We start from the raw sequence: 15,684 nt of genomic DNA on the forward strand, positions 1-15,684 counted from the left end.
CGCAGTCCTCTTTAAGCAGCCGATAATCAGTCTTCCGCGACGGTATCATCGGCGCGGAGCACGCGGAACAGTGTTGCTTTGGCGAACAGAGAGTGGAGGAGTGTGGTATCGCGCAAAGTGGGGAACCGATGGGAGGTACCTGGACAGTCGGTTTCGAGGAAGCTCAGCAGCTGAGGATTGGTTAAAAGATCGGGCCGAGTTGAGGCCCATTGGTGGGTCAGGAAACAGGCGTGTATCTATGGGCAGGTACGACTGTTCTTTGCTAAAGGGGGAAAATCGAGTTACCGACGGGACTCCGTAGTTCTCCTTAGGCGCCTTCGACGCAGTCGAACAGGTCGCAGCGATCGCGAAGCGCCAGTTCTCTCCCGTCCATCGACGTGGCCGCACCGTGACTCGTGGATGTTCGAGAGAGACAGACAGAGACAGACGATAACACGTAGAGAAAAAAAAATTTAGATCGGGGACGGCCGAGGAAAAAGGGAGAGGAAGAGAGAGAAAGACGAAGAAGAGACGGTGCGGAGAGTTAGAAACCACACACGGATTCGCGTGGACCATCGAGAGCAGAGCACTCGGGGGAAGTCGAAGGATTTGCATCGAGGAAACGGTACTGAAATAATCAGACGCGTGTCCTTCCGAGGGGGTGAGGCCGATCGCGTGACATAGTCCCAGCAACGTGTAAACGACTGCGTTTCGTGGATACCGCGGATAAAAGCGAACGAACGCGCGCACGGTGTCCGGTGCACCACGCCACGTGACGGATCGCCGCTGAACAACAACATTTTTCGGGCAGTGTGTGTCGAACAAGATCGGACGTTCTCGCGAGAAACTCGTTCGGTTATTTGCTCGTCGAATATCGATGAACGAAGGTTATGGTGTGTAACGTGTGAAAAAGGACTCGAGGACAATCGAGAAACAAGGTTTAAGTTTGTGGTGTACCGAGGCACCGGTTAGCCCGCTCGTGTGGATATCATCTGACTACAAAGGTAAGTGCAAAGGCACTGTGCGTTCCGCGATCGCATTTCCTATGCGGGCATCGACGTCGTTCGGCGCGATCCACCGGCGTTGAAATCTCCCACGCTTCCATGATAGTTTATCCATGTTTGTGATTCGTGACTGTAGAAATTTAGTGCTTAAATAGTTGCCGCTTTTTCTCCTATACGTTAATACGTACGATCTGCCGCTCGTTCACGTTCATAAGGAATTTTTGACATGCCGCAAGGAAAATATAACATCCTAAAACGAGACTAGAAGTTTAAGTTTCGTGCTGAGAAACTGTAGGTACACGGGTACAGCGAGAGGGGATGAAAAAAAGGTTCGACTAATGATAGTTGTAAAAACTAGAAAATAAATCACTCGCGTTCAGCCAGTAATCACCGGCGTTTCGTCAATCTTACAGTCCATTCACCGCTCCATTTATCCCTCGTAAATTAAAGTCTACATCCAAAGTGGCTGCGTTGCTCGCGATTATACCATGGCGTGAAATTGATAATGCAACCTAATAGCGGCCTAAGTACGCCTGGACCGTTAAAAATACCCCTTCGACTAGTAAATTTTGATTGGAATATAATTTCGAAACCGTGAGACCGCGTGCTCTACGCTTCACCGGTGTTATCGGTAAACGAAGATATTGACGGCTTTGTTCCTCACGTTCCGAGCTTTCAACCCATGACGTTTATTCCTAGTTCTTCTAAATAGACCCTCGGTGATCTTTAATTACAGACTCTTCTTTAATTATGACATTTTTCTTTCTACGATACGTACTGTAAAAGATCCAATTAGATTAGAAATTTTCAGTCATAAAGCGTAAGGTCTATTATGAATTCTTATTCGTACAAAATTTCACGACTCGTTCTTCTTCGTTACCGTTCGCCTAATTCTAGATTCTAGAAGATCCGATCTAATTTAGAATTTTTAGGTGCGATAGAGAGGTCCTATTAGATGAACCTTGAATTCTTTTGCGAAACTTTTTTTTCAATACATGTTTCTTCGTTAACGTTGATCAAATTGTAATTAATTTCTAAAACTAATTACAACTGTAACCTCTTTAAAAACTTATCTAGGGATGTCTGCAAGAATTACAATCGCTTTTTTCTTTCATACTTCTTCGTTCGTAAATTGACGAATATAAAGCGAAACGCGACGTATTATCTCGAAATTGAAAAATCTTTAAAAGTAACGAACCTGGCTTTTGCTCCGTTGTATCGTAGAAACGGTAGAGCTGTCATTTTTCTTTTATGATATCGATTGTACCGACAATACGACCCGAATTACGGAAGATTCAACGGTACGAGGACTTTCAGTTACAAAGCATATATTATACAAAATTTGTCAAGAGCTATCGTCCAATTATTATTTTAAATCTATCCTTTCTCGTTAACATTGAAACAATTATAGACGTTTGCATTTTGTACGTATTATCTTTCACGATTTAATTCAAAGGTGTTCGTTTATTATCGAACGATTATCAACTTACAAAGATGCACAAAGTCCAAATACATTTTTATTTGATTCCTGAAATTGATTCCTGAGTTACATAGTGAGCAGGAAGTATAGCTAGCATTGGCGAGAGAATTTAAGCAACCTAACGCTTCTCGAAACAAACTGAACGTCCCATTTCTATTCCTATCCTGTCGCGATAAGGTCATCAGCCGCAAACTCCTTTTGTATCCTCTCTTCGAGTGTCCTTTCTTCGCGCTTTCGAAACCCTCGCCAGCGATAGAAACGATGCGGTCGGCTGGGGTTACTCGTAAATGAAAACATTATCGTCACCCCTCGTGGCTGCCTGTTGCTATAATATTTGCCTACTGGTAGACAGTGAAGTAATTCGAGTTGCACAAAGGCCGACACGTTCGTCGTGGAATAAAGGCGAGCAAGAGACGTGGCGGAAGCGTACACACACGCACGTGTACGACGACAGAGAAGGAAGAAGAGAGAAAGAGAGACGAAACGAGCGGAGCGTTACAATTATTATGCATAGGTGCCCGGGCCAGGTTCTCCCATGTCAAAATATATTTATTGCCCCCCTCCATTCTCCACCTTTGCCTTCTCTCTTTTTTTGGCCTGGTTGCGGTGTGTCAGCCATCATTGTTACCCTTTCATACGGTTATTACCCACTTGTACACGGGGAGAAGCTCTCGACGGCCTTTGAAAATAAACCGCGTGTCGCCTCCTTTAACGTTTGCTTTTGTGTATTTTAAAGGAAAGAACGGTAATTCCTAGAAAGAAGTAATTCGCTCCGTATCGACGCACGGTGTTCTCGAGGCTACAATCTTGCGGATTACGCAGCCTTGGAGCTGGTTTTTTAGGAGAAAGTCCGTAAAAAACTGCACGTTGCTCGCGGTATATTAGCTAGTGAACTTTGAAAACGACCGTCTCATCGGGAGAAAGCGTGAATATAAATAATAGCTTTAGGATTTCATCGACGCCAGAGAATCTGCAAGCAACTTTAATTCCTACGATGGGATATTCCGCTTTTTCTTCTCTTTTTTTTTTTTTTTAAAGACAATTAACGGTTCGCTTCCCTTGGTCACGATCTCGTAAGCCGCCTCGGAATCGTCGATCCTCATTTGCATGTCAACCCTTGGTGACTGGGGTTGTGATCTGACTTAACGCCTTTTCGCCTTCGTTCGTGCACCCCTCTACGTTTAAAATCGTAAAACTTCGCACGAATTCGTACTACACGTTCCTTTTTTGCCGTATTCTCTGGCGGGAAACGCACATGTCCAGCGATCCTCTAAATCTAAATTCTTCGATCCCGGTCACGTCTTTACCGAGTTTTATTTGTTCGTTAGTTTCTCTATTCGTTGAACTTGTATCGAAATAATTGAGAATATGCAGGAAAATAGAAGTTAAGAATATGGCAGGTTTTCCAGTTACTCCTTATCTCGACAGTACGTCCCCAGGAACATGCGTTTAACGGTACAGAGAGTGGCTCGATTCGGCCGACCCGTTACTTTTCTAATCTGAACCGATGCACTCCGTCCGATTCGCGATAATCCGCGAATTACAGGGAACTACACTCTTCGTAGCTTCCTCCCATTTGCATTTCCAGATGGGGAAACACTGGTAATACTCGCTTTTATCGCGTATGTTCGACGCAGTTAGTCAATTGCTTAGAAAGTAACCGAGAATGTGTTCCAACCTTTTTATTTTCTCTCTTCTTGGACGTCAAGGAAAATAGTTGGTCATTCTGTGTGTGCACAGGAAAATAGTGCAGTTTTCGTGGAAAAGAAATTTAACGATCATTTTTTATCACAAGTAACGTGCAACGGAAACGCGTAATAGTTAACGTCAGGATAATTGACTCGCAACGCGTAATTGACTTTATTGTTATTTCATCGTTGCTATTTTACGTAAAATTGTTATAAAAAATTTATATCTTTCCAAGTCATGCAAACTCACCGCGGTAGAGAATAAAGTTACAACTTAATTAACTACGAAGCTAAAGGAATGATACTTTTAACAGTTGAAACATGACATACATAAACGAGATTATAATTACAGTAATATAACGAAGATGAATTGATTTCGTAGATGAGTAGATTTCGGTCGAGTTCTTGTCGATCAACGATATTGATCTGATCGAGTAGTTTCGAGATTCTACGACGAACATAGAGCATTTGACAGGTTTGGTAGTTTCGTAATTTTCGATTTGCTTTGCGAACGAGCGGAGCACGCTCGAGCTTCCGAGACAATTTCAACGCGATATTCCTGAGGCCTTAAGCGTCGCGCGTTTACGATATCGTAAATCAACGACGATGCGCTTAATCGTCGAATAAAGGGAGATTAAATTGCAGGGACTCGCGACGCAAACCTACGGACCGTTCCGGCGGCGAGAAAAGCGCGCGCATAAAATCCCTGCTCGAAATCGACGAGAATAAATCAACGGAGGCGAACGATTTAATCGAGGTTTACGACGATTTGTCCGTATGTCAAGCAAATTGACAGGGATTTTTTAATAAACCCTACCAAACCTCGTTGCGGTCTAGGAACTTTTTTTATGTGCCGATTTCGTTTTTTCGTGTTTTAAGAAAATCACTGGCACGCGATTAAAACGAGGAATCACGCGATGATTTGTTCTTACTACGTATATTCTTCGAAAGAGATGTGAAATCCGTCTATAAATATTTTCGTGTTGCAAACTGGATTAAATACGAAGGATGATTTGAGTTTTTAGTTAATGATAATTCCGTTTAGCTCTACCGTATTTGATCGTTGTCACGCACATGATCTAATGTATGCGCTAGTTAATAGGTGAACTCGCGTGTTCGATGTTCCCTCTCCTGATCTTGTTTCGTCTGTACTGTTTTTCTTAGCAAGACGTCATTAACTGTCTTCTTAGGCGAGCAAGAGTTTCACGTTGGATCGTGACAAATATCTCGCAAAGTATTTGCGATTATACCGTCTAATTTTCTTACTAATTCGAAATTAATGTTACAAAAGTCAAGGGTAAAACTGATTTCTAAACTGATTTCTTCTTAAAATCATTGGTTTCGATAAAACACGTAGAGATACTTTCCAAATCAAACTACCCTAAACTTTCCTCAGTATGCAAATGTAACCCGAAAGGCCACTTTTTAATCCATTTACATCGATGAATATCGTTCGAAATCCTCCCCTCGTCTCGTCATATCTCGGCATAACGAATTCCATACACGATATCCTGGAAGAGAATTCCCACACGCGGCAAGGGTTGGTTTCCGTCGATTAACTTCGAGTGGCTGAGGAAAATCGTTCGAAGAGCAACGAAGGTATATGTATAGACGGTGTTAAAAATTGGATCGGTCACGGGCCAAGGAGATGAACAATACTCTGGTCGGTCCGTCAGCGAACCTCTTCTTCACGAATACGCATCCACGTCGAGAGAAAGAGAGAAGAAGCCAGGTTTGGCCTCGTGGGGCTAAACTGTCGCGATAAATGATCCTACGGAAGGTTATTAATTGTCTTTGACTCCCAACCGGGCGCTTTATGGATCGCGAAAACATATTAACCGAAAAGAAGCTGCCGTCCTCCCTTGCCATATGCTCGGAACCGACGTATACACGTAGCACGCATACGAGTGTGCGTGACACGTCGTGGATTCGAGTGTCTGAACGCGTATACAACGATCTGGAGCATCATTTTTCAAGGACTCGATCGACGTGCCAGCGAGGCGCGGCTATCATCCATCAAACCGATCGTTAAAAACGCATCCAGGCCGATACAAATTGCGCGACCTGTGCCCGGCCGTATTCTCAACACACTGCAGTTTCCCTTTCGAGTCCGTTTTCCTAGATCTCCATCCCTTTACAATTCATAAGATCGTAGATGCTGGGCAACCTGCGGTGACGAAGAAGACTTCTCGTATTTCTTCGTTGGTCTGGCAACGACCGACTAGTAATCGTAGCCACGTTACAGTTTATCTTCTCGCGAGTCTCGTCAGCGAAGGAATTTCGAATGCCTAGAAACTTTTTTTCAGTAATTCAGGAATACGTTTGCATTTGTCCCCTTAAGAGTTTTATTTTTAGACAATTGTATACATAGTTCAAACGTTTCTTGTTTACCGGTAATGTAGTCATAGAGTCGACGTTCAGTAGAACTCCTCGTTTCATCATTTGGAATTCTTCGCTTCGCGAGGGTCTTATTTTCAGCAAATTGCGTAATTCACGATAAAAACATGTTGTTCGAAGATTAAAAAGTTCTATCCGAGTGTTTCATTTTCCATTGAAAATACTCGTGGAAGCCTCTATAATAAAACGATACGTTACATATAATTGGCAAATGCGAAGCAAGGTGCATAGGAATTTCCCTTGAGCGGAGGAACACCCATCTTCCTACGATAAAGGTAATCTAGAAGCAGTAGTAAACGACCTTGTTGGAAGCTGGCGTTAGCTGTCGCGCCTCGGGTAAAAGCGACCGAATCGTCCCGTTTGTTCCTCCTAATTGGCGATAAACGGACATAATCGTCGGTATATTTTAACCAGGCCGCATGATCCACGCGCTCGTGGCCGCGCGCGCGTAACTGCGCCAGAACGATAAGATCGCGAGCAACCGTCTCTCCGAGCGGTGACTTTCGTGCGAGAAATTCCCTTGACGCAGTTGCTTATACACGGCACAGTACGAGCCGGTGATATATCGACCCGTTCTTTCGAGCGGACTCATTAACTCATTAACTTAGCGAGAAAAATGGCTAGCCGTATATCAAACGGCAGCCCGGTAATCAAGCGGTCATTCTTAACGCGGCCATAAATTCGCGAATTAATATACCCGCCAATTAATTAAATCGCGCCACGCTTTCTCTAGCAAAGACTTGACCGGTAGAATTGTAACAATCACGGTCCCCTGTCAACCGAGTAATTACAGTTCACGCGACCGAAGAACTAGTTTCCTTCGGCTCGCTCGCTCGTGGAAAACGCAATCGACGAAAGATTATTCCAGACCGTTTAATTGGACGATTATCCTCTCGCACGCTTTTCGTTCTTTGCTTTTTGTCGCCTACTCAGACCGTGTCCCACCTCTATTACAATCCAGTAAAATTAATTTCGAGGAAATGGAACGAAACAGCTATGGAAACGACACGCGCCTAACCACTTTATGGACGTTGATTTCAGTTCTTCGAACGACCACGCGAACGAAGGTGTCGATTTTTTGGTATTCTCGTTTATCGTTCTTTCTCTCTAGAATTTCGAAATATCATCGACTTCTTGGATTTTGGAAGAACGAAATATCAGCGATTCTGGATTGCAAATACGTATAACGGTAGTGAGAATTTATTATTCGCGTATTAGAAAATTTTAAGCCTGTTTCCTCGTTGGAATTGACTGAGTGAACGCTTCTACGAACAGAAGCTGACTCTTTGAAAAGCTTAATGGGGACACTTTTACGTGGTAATAAATAGATAACGCTATACATATAATCCGTATATAATCCATATATGTATAATGTTCAATTCTCGGATAATTCAGGGATCGATTCTTAAGTCTGAAAATCGAGTTTATTGTAACAATGCTTAGATAAAATACAGAGTTAAACAACAATTAACGATGATTGATAACAATAAATAAGAATAAATAACAAAGCTTTGTACAAGGTTTACCTGAAAATCGAGAATCGATTTACCACGTCCTAAACTACCGCTCTTCTTCTGTCAATCTTCAATGTCCTAAATAATCCTTTCTTATAATCGTGTCTATTTCTAACGCTCGAAATCGTTCTTCTTCTCTAACTGTACAGACTGGCAAATCGGTTGTTCGTAACGACAAATAAGGCCACATTGTCCGTTAAACAGAGAAAGTCCCTTTGTTTATCCGCGTTTGAACTCTTAGGAAGTTTACATGTGTAATTCGAAGCATAATATATCAATAACAAATAGCTATCATCATACAAAATTTCAACATTCACCGTCGAGACTCTTTTTTTGCATAACAATTTACTAGTTATAGTAAATTTCTTTTCCAGAGTTATAATTTTCCGTCAAGTAGGATAGTTGATCGATTATTTCGTCTCGTTCAGAATTTTAAAATTTTTCATCAAATGTGGAATAGCTAGAGCCACTTGTAAAATTTCAATCGTTGCGTCGCTAAACTTCTTGATATTATCGGTACTGCTGACTCGTATCTTTTAACTAGTAAAATTTCGTCAACTATTTAGTTCTATCTACGAGATGTTCTTACGACATTCCGCCACTCCCTTCCATCCTTTCGCCACCATTTTCTCCTTTCTTCGCTGCTCCCTAAAGAAAAGATACAAGAACTCGGTTAAGTAAAGGGTTACTGTTCGGGGTGAAAGGACAATGGCAGGAAGTCAACCAAGGGATCGTCGAGATAAAAAACTCTCATAAAGGGATAAACGTCATACGGGACTCGAGTTTAATGGCGCGTAAACGTTCGACGTGCCCCTAGACGCGCGTGGTGCGTCGCAGGACGAGCGGAACGATGACAGGAGGGGTTCTCCCGTTCCTGACCCATTCGTTGTCCCTTTTTCGTTGATCGTTACCGTTCTCGTTGCAGGAGTTGGAAAGCTACCTCTTGGCACGGTAAACCGATATCTGGAGCAGGTCGATCGACTTCATTAACAAACGAGTGCCAAGCAAATATTGACTCTACTCGTGGAAACTAGGGTACGAGGTGTGCGCGTGTGTACATACACGAGCCAGCCGCTTCTCCTCGAAGCGTTTTGCCTTTGTACAACATCCGCCGGGACCAATGAGACGTCGATGGGCAGATTATGGAGTCGGTCTTGTTGCTTCTCTCGATGCGGCGCACTGGCCTCGAGTATTTTTGCATATAAATGCGCGGGAACGCTCCTTGGCTGGTAGTTCGCGCGTTATCTGATGCTTCGTGCCCGTGATAAGCGTCTCTTCGCCGATGTGGAGCTCGAGACCGCTCCGAGCACTGGTAACCGGAATCCTTTACCATGGGAAGAAATTTCACGGAAGGTGGAGCGATCGTTTCCGTAAATCCCCTCGCTCGGTCTATATGAATATTAATGCCGGAGGTCGCACGTCGATGACTATGCTTTAGGAAATTCCTATTGTTTCGCTGGCACACCAGGGGATTCCTACCATTGTCGTGATATCTAGTATCACGATTCTCTACTCGATATTAGAAACGATCCTTATATCCTTATCCTTTGTACAATGATCAAATATTTCATTAGACGGTAGTATACACATCATTGTAGACAACTACTAGGAGCTCGAACATTAATGAATCGACAATTGATAAGTTGCAGATTATAGACACCTGCAATAGCGTTTGCAACTTAAACATTGGATAAGCAACTGCGTTGCGATTTGTAAAATTTCACCAGCGCTTATTTATTATCATCATCTAAGAAAATTCGCTAGTACTAGCAATTTGTAATTTGCGATTTGCAACTTGTAAATTACAAATTAGTTCGATCGTTCCAGATGAGACGACGACGAAGATATAATCGAATTTCTGAATTCTTCCTTACGTCGTCGTACCGTGAAAGGGTTAACCGTAAACATGGCAGATTTCGCGAGACACTTTAGGGCAAAAAGATCGATTCTTGGCAAAGTAGAGAACAGCCTTGGCCCGAATCGGGGCCAGCTCGTGGGATAGAATCGATATCGGTCCGTGCACGCGCGTCCAGATCCTTTGTAAAATCAATAGGCTCGGCTACTTAAATGGTACCGTTCGCTGGTTATAGTCACCGGTCGGTTACGGGCCACGGATACGGTTACGAGAAGGCTGAATCGATGCGCTCTGTGATTTACTGTTAATCGCGAGACCACTGTTAATCAACGTCTGGCTGCGTGCACGCCACGGCTCGAATATTCCTCACGCGGTTGCGCATCGATGGAAACAACACGTCCCGATATTAGCTCCGCGCCCCGTTTTTGCGCCGCTTAACCTTTCATCCTCCTTGTCTCTCTCCTCTCTTTATGAGCGAAAGAAAGAAAGAGAAAGATTCGCTCGCTTACGAGCCCGAAAGCTCTCCGCGAGCATTCTCACGCGTTCCGCTCGCTGTTTCTGGCCGCCTTGAAATGGAATTACGGCCGGCGCAGGATTGTGTTTCGATTTTGTTGCTTCGAGCATTCCACTCGGCTATCAAATGTCAGAGTTCGAAATATTTTTGGATTTCAATTGACTATGTGTACGCAGTGGCTCATGAAGCTATTTGAACGCTTGCGTAAATGTCGAGTGTGCTATATAAAACATATCGAAATTTGATTGACCTAAGACACGATTATATCGGTAAAATTTGAAATCAATTTGCAAATATTTATACAAGTTACGAGACGAGTTTACGGTGATTTGGTAAAAGAATATTGTGCGGTGTGAATAGCCGTGTGAAATACACAATAAGCGTACAAGATGATGCCATTGAATATAAGTTTAAATACTTTTGCGATCTCTAAGAAACATATAGATACTTTCACAGCTTCCATGTACATTTCCTGGTTTGTTTTAAGCTCTACCAGCGCTACCAATTTATAACCATGCACGGTACTAATGAAATCTCAAAGTGTTTAGTATGACACGCATAATATATGTATAAAGGATTTCTATAAATATTCGAATACTTGTGTGAGAAATAAGCGAAGGTTTACTTTCTTTCGAGCAATCCAGTGTTACGTTTAGTGGAATAATATTGCGTATCTATGGATGGGAAATTGAAATTCTTTTTTCTAGGTAATAGCGAGAAAGATTAACGAAGAAAAATCCTATGTGACTTAATGAAATCTACGTAATATGGTTAGACTGTGGCGAAGGAAGATAAGTCTCGTTGATGCATACAATCTTTAGATGGTATAATATATTGCAGCTTTTAGCACATTGCTCGTCAAATGCATCGTATTTTATATCATCAAATGTAATATAAATAATCCATTACATAACCGTCCTTTTACTGTTCGCGTCTTACTTTTGATGCATCATTCGCCAGTGAAATGTCCTCTGGTAATAAACTAGTGATAATTTTTTACTTTCGAAAGATCGCCATTTGATCGAGGCTAATCCGCAGCGCGAATCTTCCAGGTTTTTCGTGAAGCAATTAACGTTAAAGCTATCGACCACTAACGTATACAACTCGTTCTAAAGGAATCTAGATTCGAGCTAGATGAAAAAGTAAGTAATACAAGGAGAAAAGGAATCTTTATTCGCGCATCAACTTTACAAAAAAAGTGATGAAAATTTAGAAACGTGAAGTTTCTATGAAAAATTATAAATTAACAAATTGGTGCTAAAAGGATACTTTTATTAGGCGATTTTACTTACCGTCCGTACGATACAGTTGCAACTTACCCTCGGCATCTCAAGCGATTCATCGTTTTCCTGAAATCGCTCTAGCTTTATCGCTCGAACGTCGCAAGAAACGATTCCAAAGACGCAAGAAACTCCTCTAACCGTTTCAAACAGCGTGTTCGAAGGCAACGACTTCCGGCATAATGATTCGAAAATGTCTGGACGAACGAGTAGGTCATTGTCGTGGCACGAGATGGTCGCGTTGAAGAAAAGGGGGAAAAGGAAAAAAGAAGAGACACCTATAGCTCTGTCCGTTTCTCCGCGGCGAAGGAGAGGAAAAGAGGATGGTCTCGGCTCATCAGTAAGCGGAATGAAAGAAAGAGCGGGCGTCAAACAACTGCGTCGAGAAAAAACTTGGAAACCTTAACGAACCTGCGAGTCGACTCTTCTTTTTCTCTATCTCTCCCTCTCTCCTCGACCGTCTCCCACCCTTTGAAGCTTCACAGCGTTTCTCCGTTTCTCTGTTCGTCGTTTAATACCGACAGCCTACCGTTCGCGGGCGCCAGCTACTTTCCTTTAGAAGAACAATCACGAGGAGACGATTAGAAGCGGCTCGTGTCGCGGCTAGACTCTAATTACGCTCACTTTGAATTCTCGTTAAGACGAGCTGGCCGCAAAAACGCGTCTTTGCCGAGATTAACTACCCTTCGTTATTGCGATACAATGCTCTTCACCGCGATACCAAGTTTCTTGTTATCGAATGCTGCCAGTGTAATCCTCGGCTGACATTCGTCGTGAATCAATCGTGGTACAGAAACGTTTAAAAAAGGATCGACGGTTTAAAGGCAATCGTGTTTTCCATGGTTCTTCCGAATATAGTCATTTTTTGAGCAACGACACACGGTTCTCCGGGAGAGGCCTGAATAATTCTCTCGAATTGGAAACTTCGACATCCCCGTTGAATTTCAAAAAGCTAGTCACAATTATGTAATTAAACCTTTTTCAGCCGGTATATTAGAAAACGCTCGGTTCGGTGTGTTTCGCAAGGCCTCGCGTGTCGGTCGAATGATTTGAGCCAGCCATCTTTGGCCGAGATAAACGTGGTATAACGACATTAGAGGAAGCCAGGTGCGTTCGAGGCCCCTCATAGGTAAGGTTCCCTTATCGGATCATCGATGGTCTAATTTTATTCCAGTTTTACCCGAGAAACGCGACCATCGCCCTGACACCGAGTCGCGCGCACCGGCGGATGCCGATGGCTTTTACCGAGATAGCGCTGATTTATGAACGCCACAGTCCTCTGATTCGATTCACGGTTGTTGCTGGCAACGGATCTGTCTGTGAAAAAAAAAGAAAAAAAAAATTTCAGTCGAGTCGAGTTGACGGAAAAACTGTTAATGGTCCTCCGTCAATCTCGCGACGAATCGCGCGGAGAAGGGGCGTTTATTAAATAGAAGCGACGATGAATGGGCGCGATGGAAACGATGGTTCGTAGCGCAGGCTGCCAGGGGAAATACAAACTGTACTCGAACCGAAGTCAAAGATCACGTCGAACGAAACAATGCGGGAATAAAGACAGGCGCGATGAGAACGCGAACGAAATCGATCGTCGTGAGTGGAGGATGCCTGAAGCATTAGCGCAACGTTGAACCGTGTCAGGGGCGATAATGGTCGTAAAGAAAGCGGCTCGCGAAGGAGGGAGAATAATTTTTCAAGCTCTCCTCTTCCCGGTAATCCAAATAGCATTCGAACATCCGTAAGATATTGTGGGAGGAATAAAAATCGAAGCGAACGCGGAGAACCGGTTCGTCACCCCTCCCTCTCTCTTCCTCGCCCTGTTCTTCCCTCTCATCCGTTCTCTGTTCCACAACTAACCTCCTCCTCCCCGCTTGGTATACGAGACGGCCTCTTCGTCTCTTTATCTCGCCAAGGATGAGCCACGCTAACTGACTGACGCACCGCTATCCTTCGAATAACATAATTTCTATAATTGCAGATGAATCAAGTGTGCAAGGTCTGTGGCGAGCCGGCCGCCGGTTTTCATTTCGGAGCGTTCACCTGCGAGGGGTGCAAGGTAAGGCATCTGTTTAATCATCGTTTGAACCTAGATTGTATTGTAAGATGGTTTACGCTACCGAACGGCTTCAGCTTCTTATACATAGCCGATCCAATTATTTTATTTTTAAACGGGACAATTAAATACAGTAACAATATCTGGTTAAAGAACAATTGCTTTTTACTCGATACTAGATAAATATTGTAATTTTTTGCTGATATTGTTACTATTTCGTAAATAGCGATACGAAAGCTGGTAGAAATTTTCTTTATCTCTCTATTTATTTAATTTTCGATCGATAGCGTAAGAGACATTAGGGGAAATAACATATAAAAAGAAGAAAGTTAAATCGTGTTAAAACAAGGAAATTGAACTTACGAAATTCGTGTTCACTTATGAACTGTCTTTGTACCGTTAAAAAAATTATTCGATAGGAATCAAGATTTTAAAATAGTGACTGTGAATATTAATGCGGAAAATAAGAAAACGTAATTCGACGATAAATTGGCGCTTCACCTACTCGTTGAAATCACCGGCGAAAGATCGAAGTAACAGCAATCTATGGTCTCCGGTATCGGCTCGAAGTCGCGCCTCATCGCGTTCACTCCGATTTAAAAAGGCGGGAAGTTTAATAAGCCGTGTCCAATCGCGACAGGGAACAACAGGCACGTACACGTCGGACTATCAGCGAGGAAGGTGAGAAAGTCCCATTCCGATGGATGCGAAAAACGCTCGCCCGGCTCGAATCCATAAGTGGACGAGAGAATCGAGCGCGACTAATCGATTATCTCAGATCGTCCTCCTTCGAGGACGGTTTCGTGGGCATAACGCGATTGTCTTCGAAAACGTGACACATGGCGGAAACTTTTTCTCGCGTACCATACGGCTGACAATCGAAACGTTTCACTCTCTTTCCTATCGACTCTATTTCTGATCGACTTTTGACAAACTTTAAGTTTTAATATCTTAAACAAGCTTTGAGATAGAAATTAGTAACTGATCGACGGTTTAATAATTCTTTTTCTTTTAACTTTCCATTCCTCTGTGAGAAATTAGTACTTTCTATTTCCAAATTTGTTTATGGAAGAAAGTTTAGGAAGTTTTAGCGAAGTAAGAAGACCTACGACGAAGCGTAAATTCGAAAAAAATATCGAAAACCGGAGACAAATGAACGATGGAAAATTTATCCGCGAATTTCGCCGCATTTCGCGATTCCGTGGAAACATAAATGTTTCAGGTTTCACTCAGTATGCAAATAGCCGTGTAACCAAGAGGCGTTTTATTTTCAATAAATAATTTTCCAGGGAAAGGCTCGTAAATTGTAAGAACGTAAGAACGGTGGCGTAATGTAAGGAAAAGTCAGTGCAACTTTGCACAGATTTCACGTAATTCGTAAAAAAGTTCATAGTGACGACTGCGCGTTACACAAGTGCGACAGTTAACACCGAGCTAAACGTTTATTCCCTTCGATTTATTTAGCCATTATTCCAGAACGAATCACGTATTATTTTTCTTCAGCCTCGAATTTATTTTCTTTAGAATTCTCTCAGTATATCTCAACCCTTTGTCAGAAAAACGACACTTCATACACACCTAATACAATTTATAATAACGGCATAGCGATCAATAGGAAAAAATCTTTATTACACGTATCTCAATAGTAAGACACCTGCGACAAAAGTGATACATATTGATACAGGTGTCACGATCATTATGAAATACGGCCTCCAACGTGCCACGCGATGCAAATGGACAAGTCTACAAATCCACGTTAATATAATCAAGAGCATATTTCTTTGTACCATACGTTTAAACGATTTTCTTTTCCTTCTTATTCTTCGAGCATCTATTATTTCCTCGCTGAGAAAGGGTGAAAAATGGTGACCTCGCGGAGACGACAAGCGGCCAGGTTGAGCCGTCAGGCAAGAATAGCGGAGA

General features: G+C 42.8%; 1 protein-coding gene across 4 annotated transcripts in view; it reads left to right on the forward strand.

Moving 5' to 3' along the window:
* LOC100648906 (zygotic gap protein knirps) overlaps positions 1-15,684 on the forward strand; it is a 113,396-nt gene that overhangs the window by 72,902 nt on the left and 24,810 nt on the right. Inside the window, exons 1-3 of one of the 4 annotated variants that reach the window (XM_048409708.1) lie at positions 347-983; positions 8,988-9,374; positions 13,687-13,764. In XM_048409708.1, coding sequence (XP_048265665.1) covers positions 9,345-9,374; positions 13,687-13,764 — 108 coding nt within the window. In that variant the 5' untranslated portion in view covers positions 347-983; positions 8,988-9,344. Of the gene's footprint in view, positions 1-346; positions 984-6,804; positions 6,824-8,987; positions 9,375-13,686; positions 13,765-15,684 lie in introns of those variants that run through there. The other 3 variants (XM_003398004.4, XM_020864946.2, XM_003398005.4) reach the window with 3 other exon arrangements.

The sequence above is a fragment of the Bombus terrestris genome, chromosome 10, assembly GCF_910591885.1.
Source record: "Bombus terrestris chromosome 10, iyBomTerr1.2, whole genome shotgun sequence".
Lineage (NCBI taxonomy): Eukaryota > Metazoa > Arthropoda > Insecta > Hymenoptera > Apidae > Bombus > Bombus terrestris.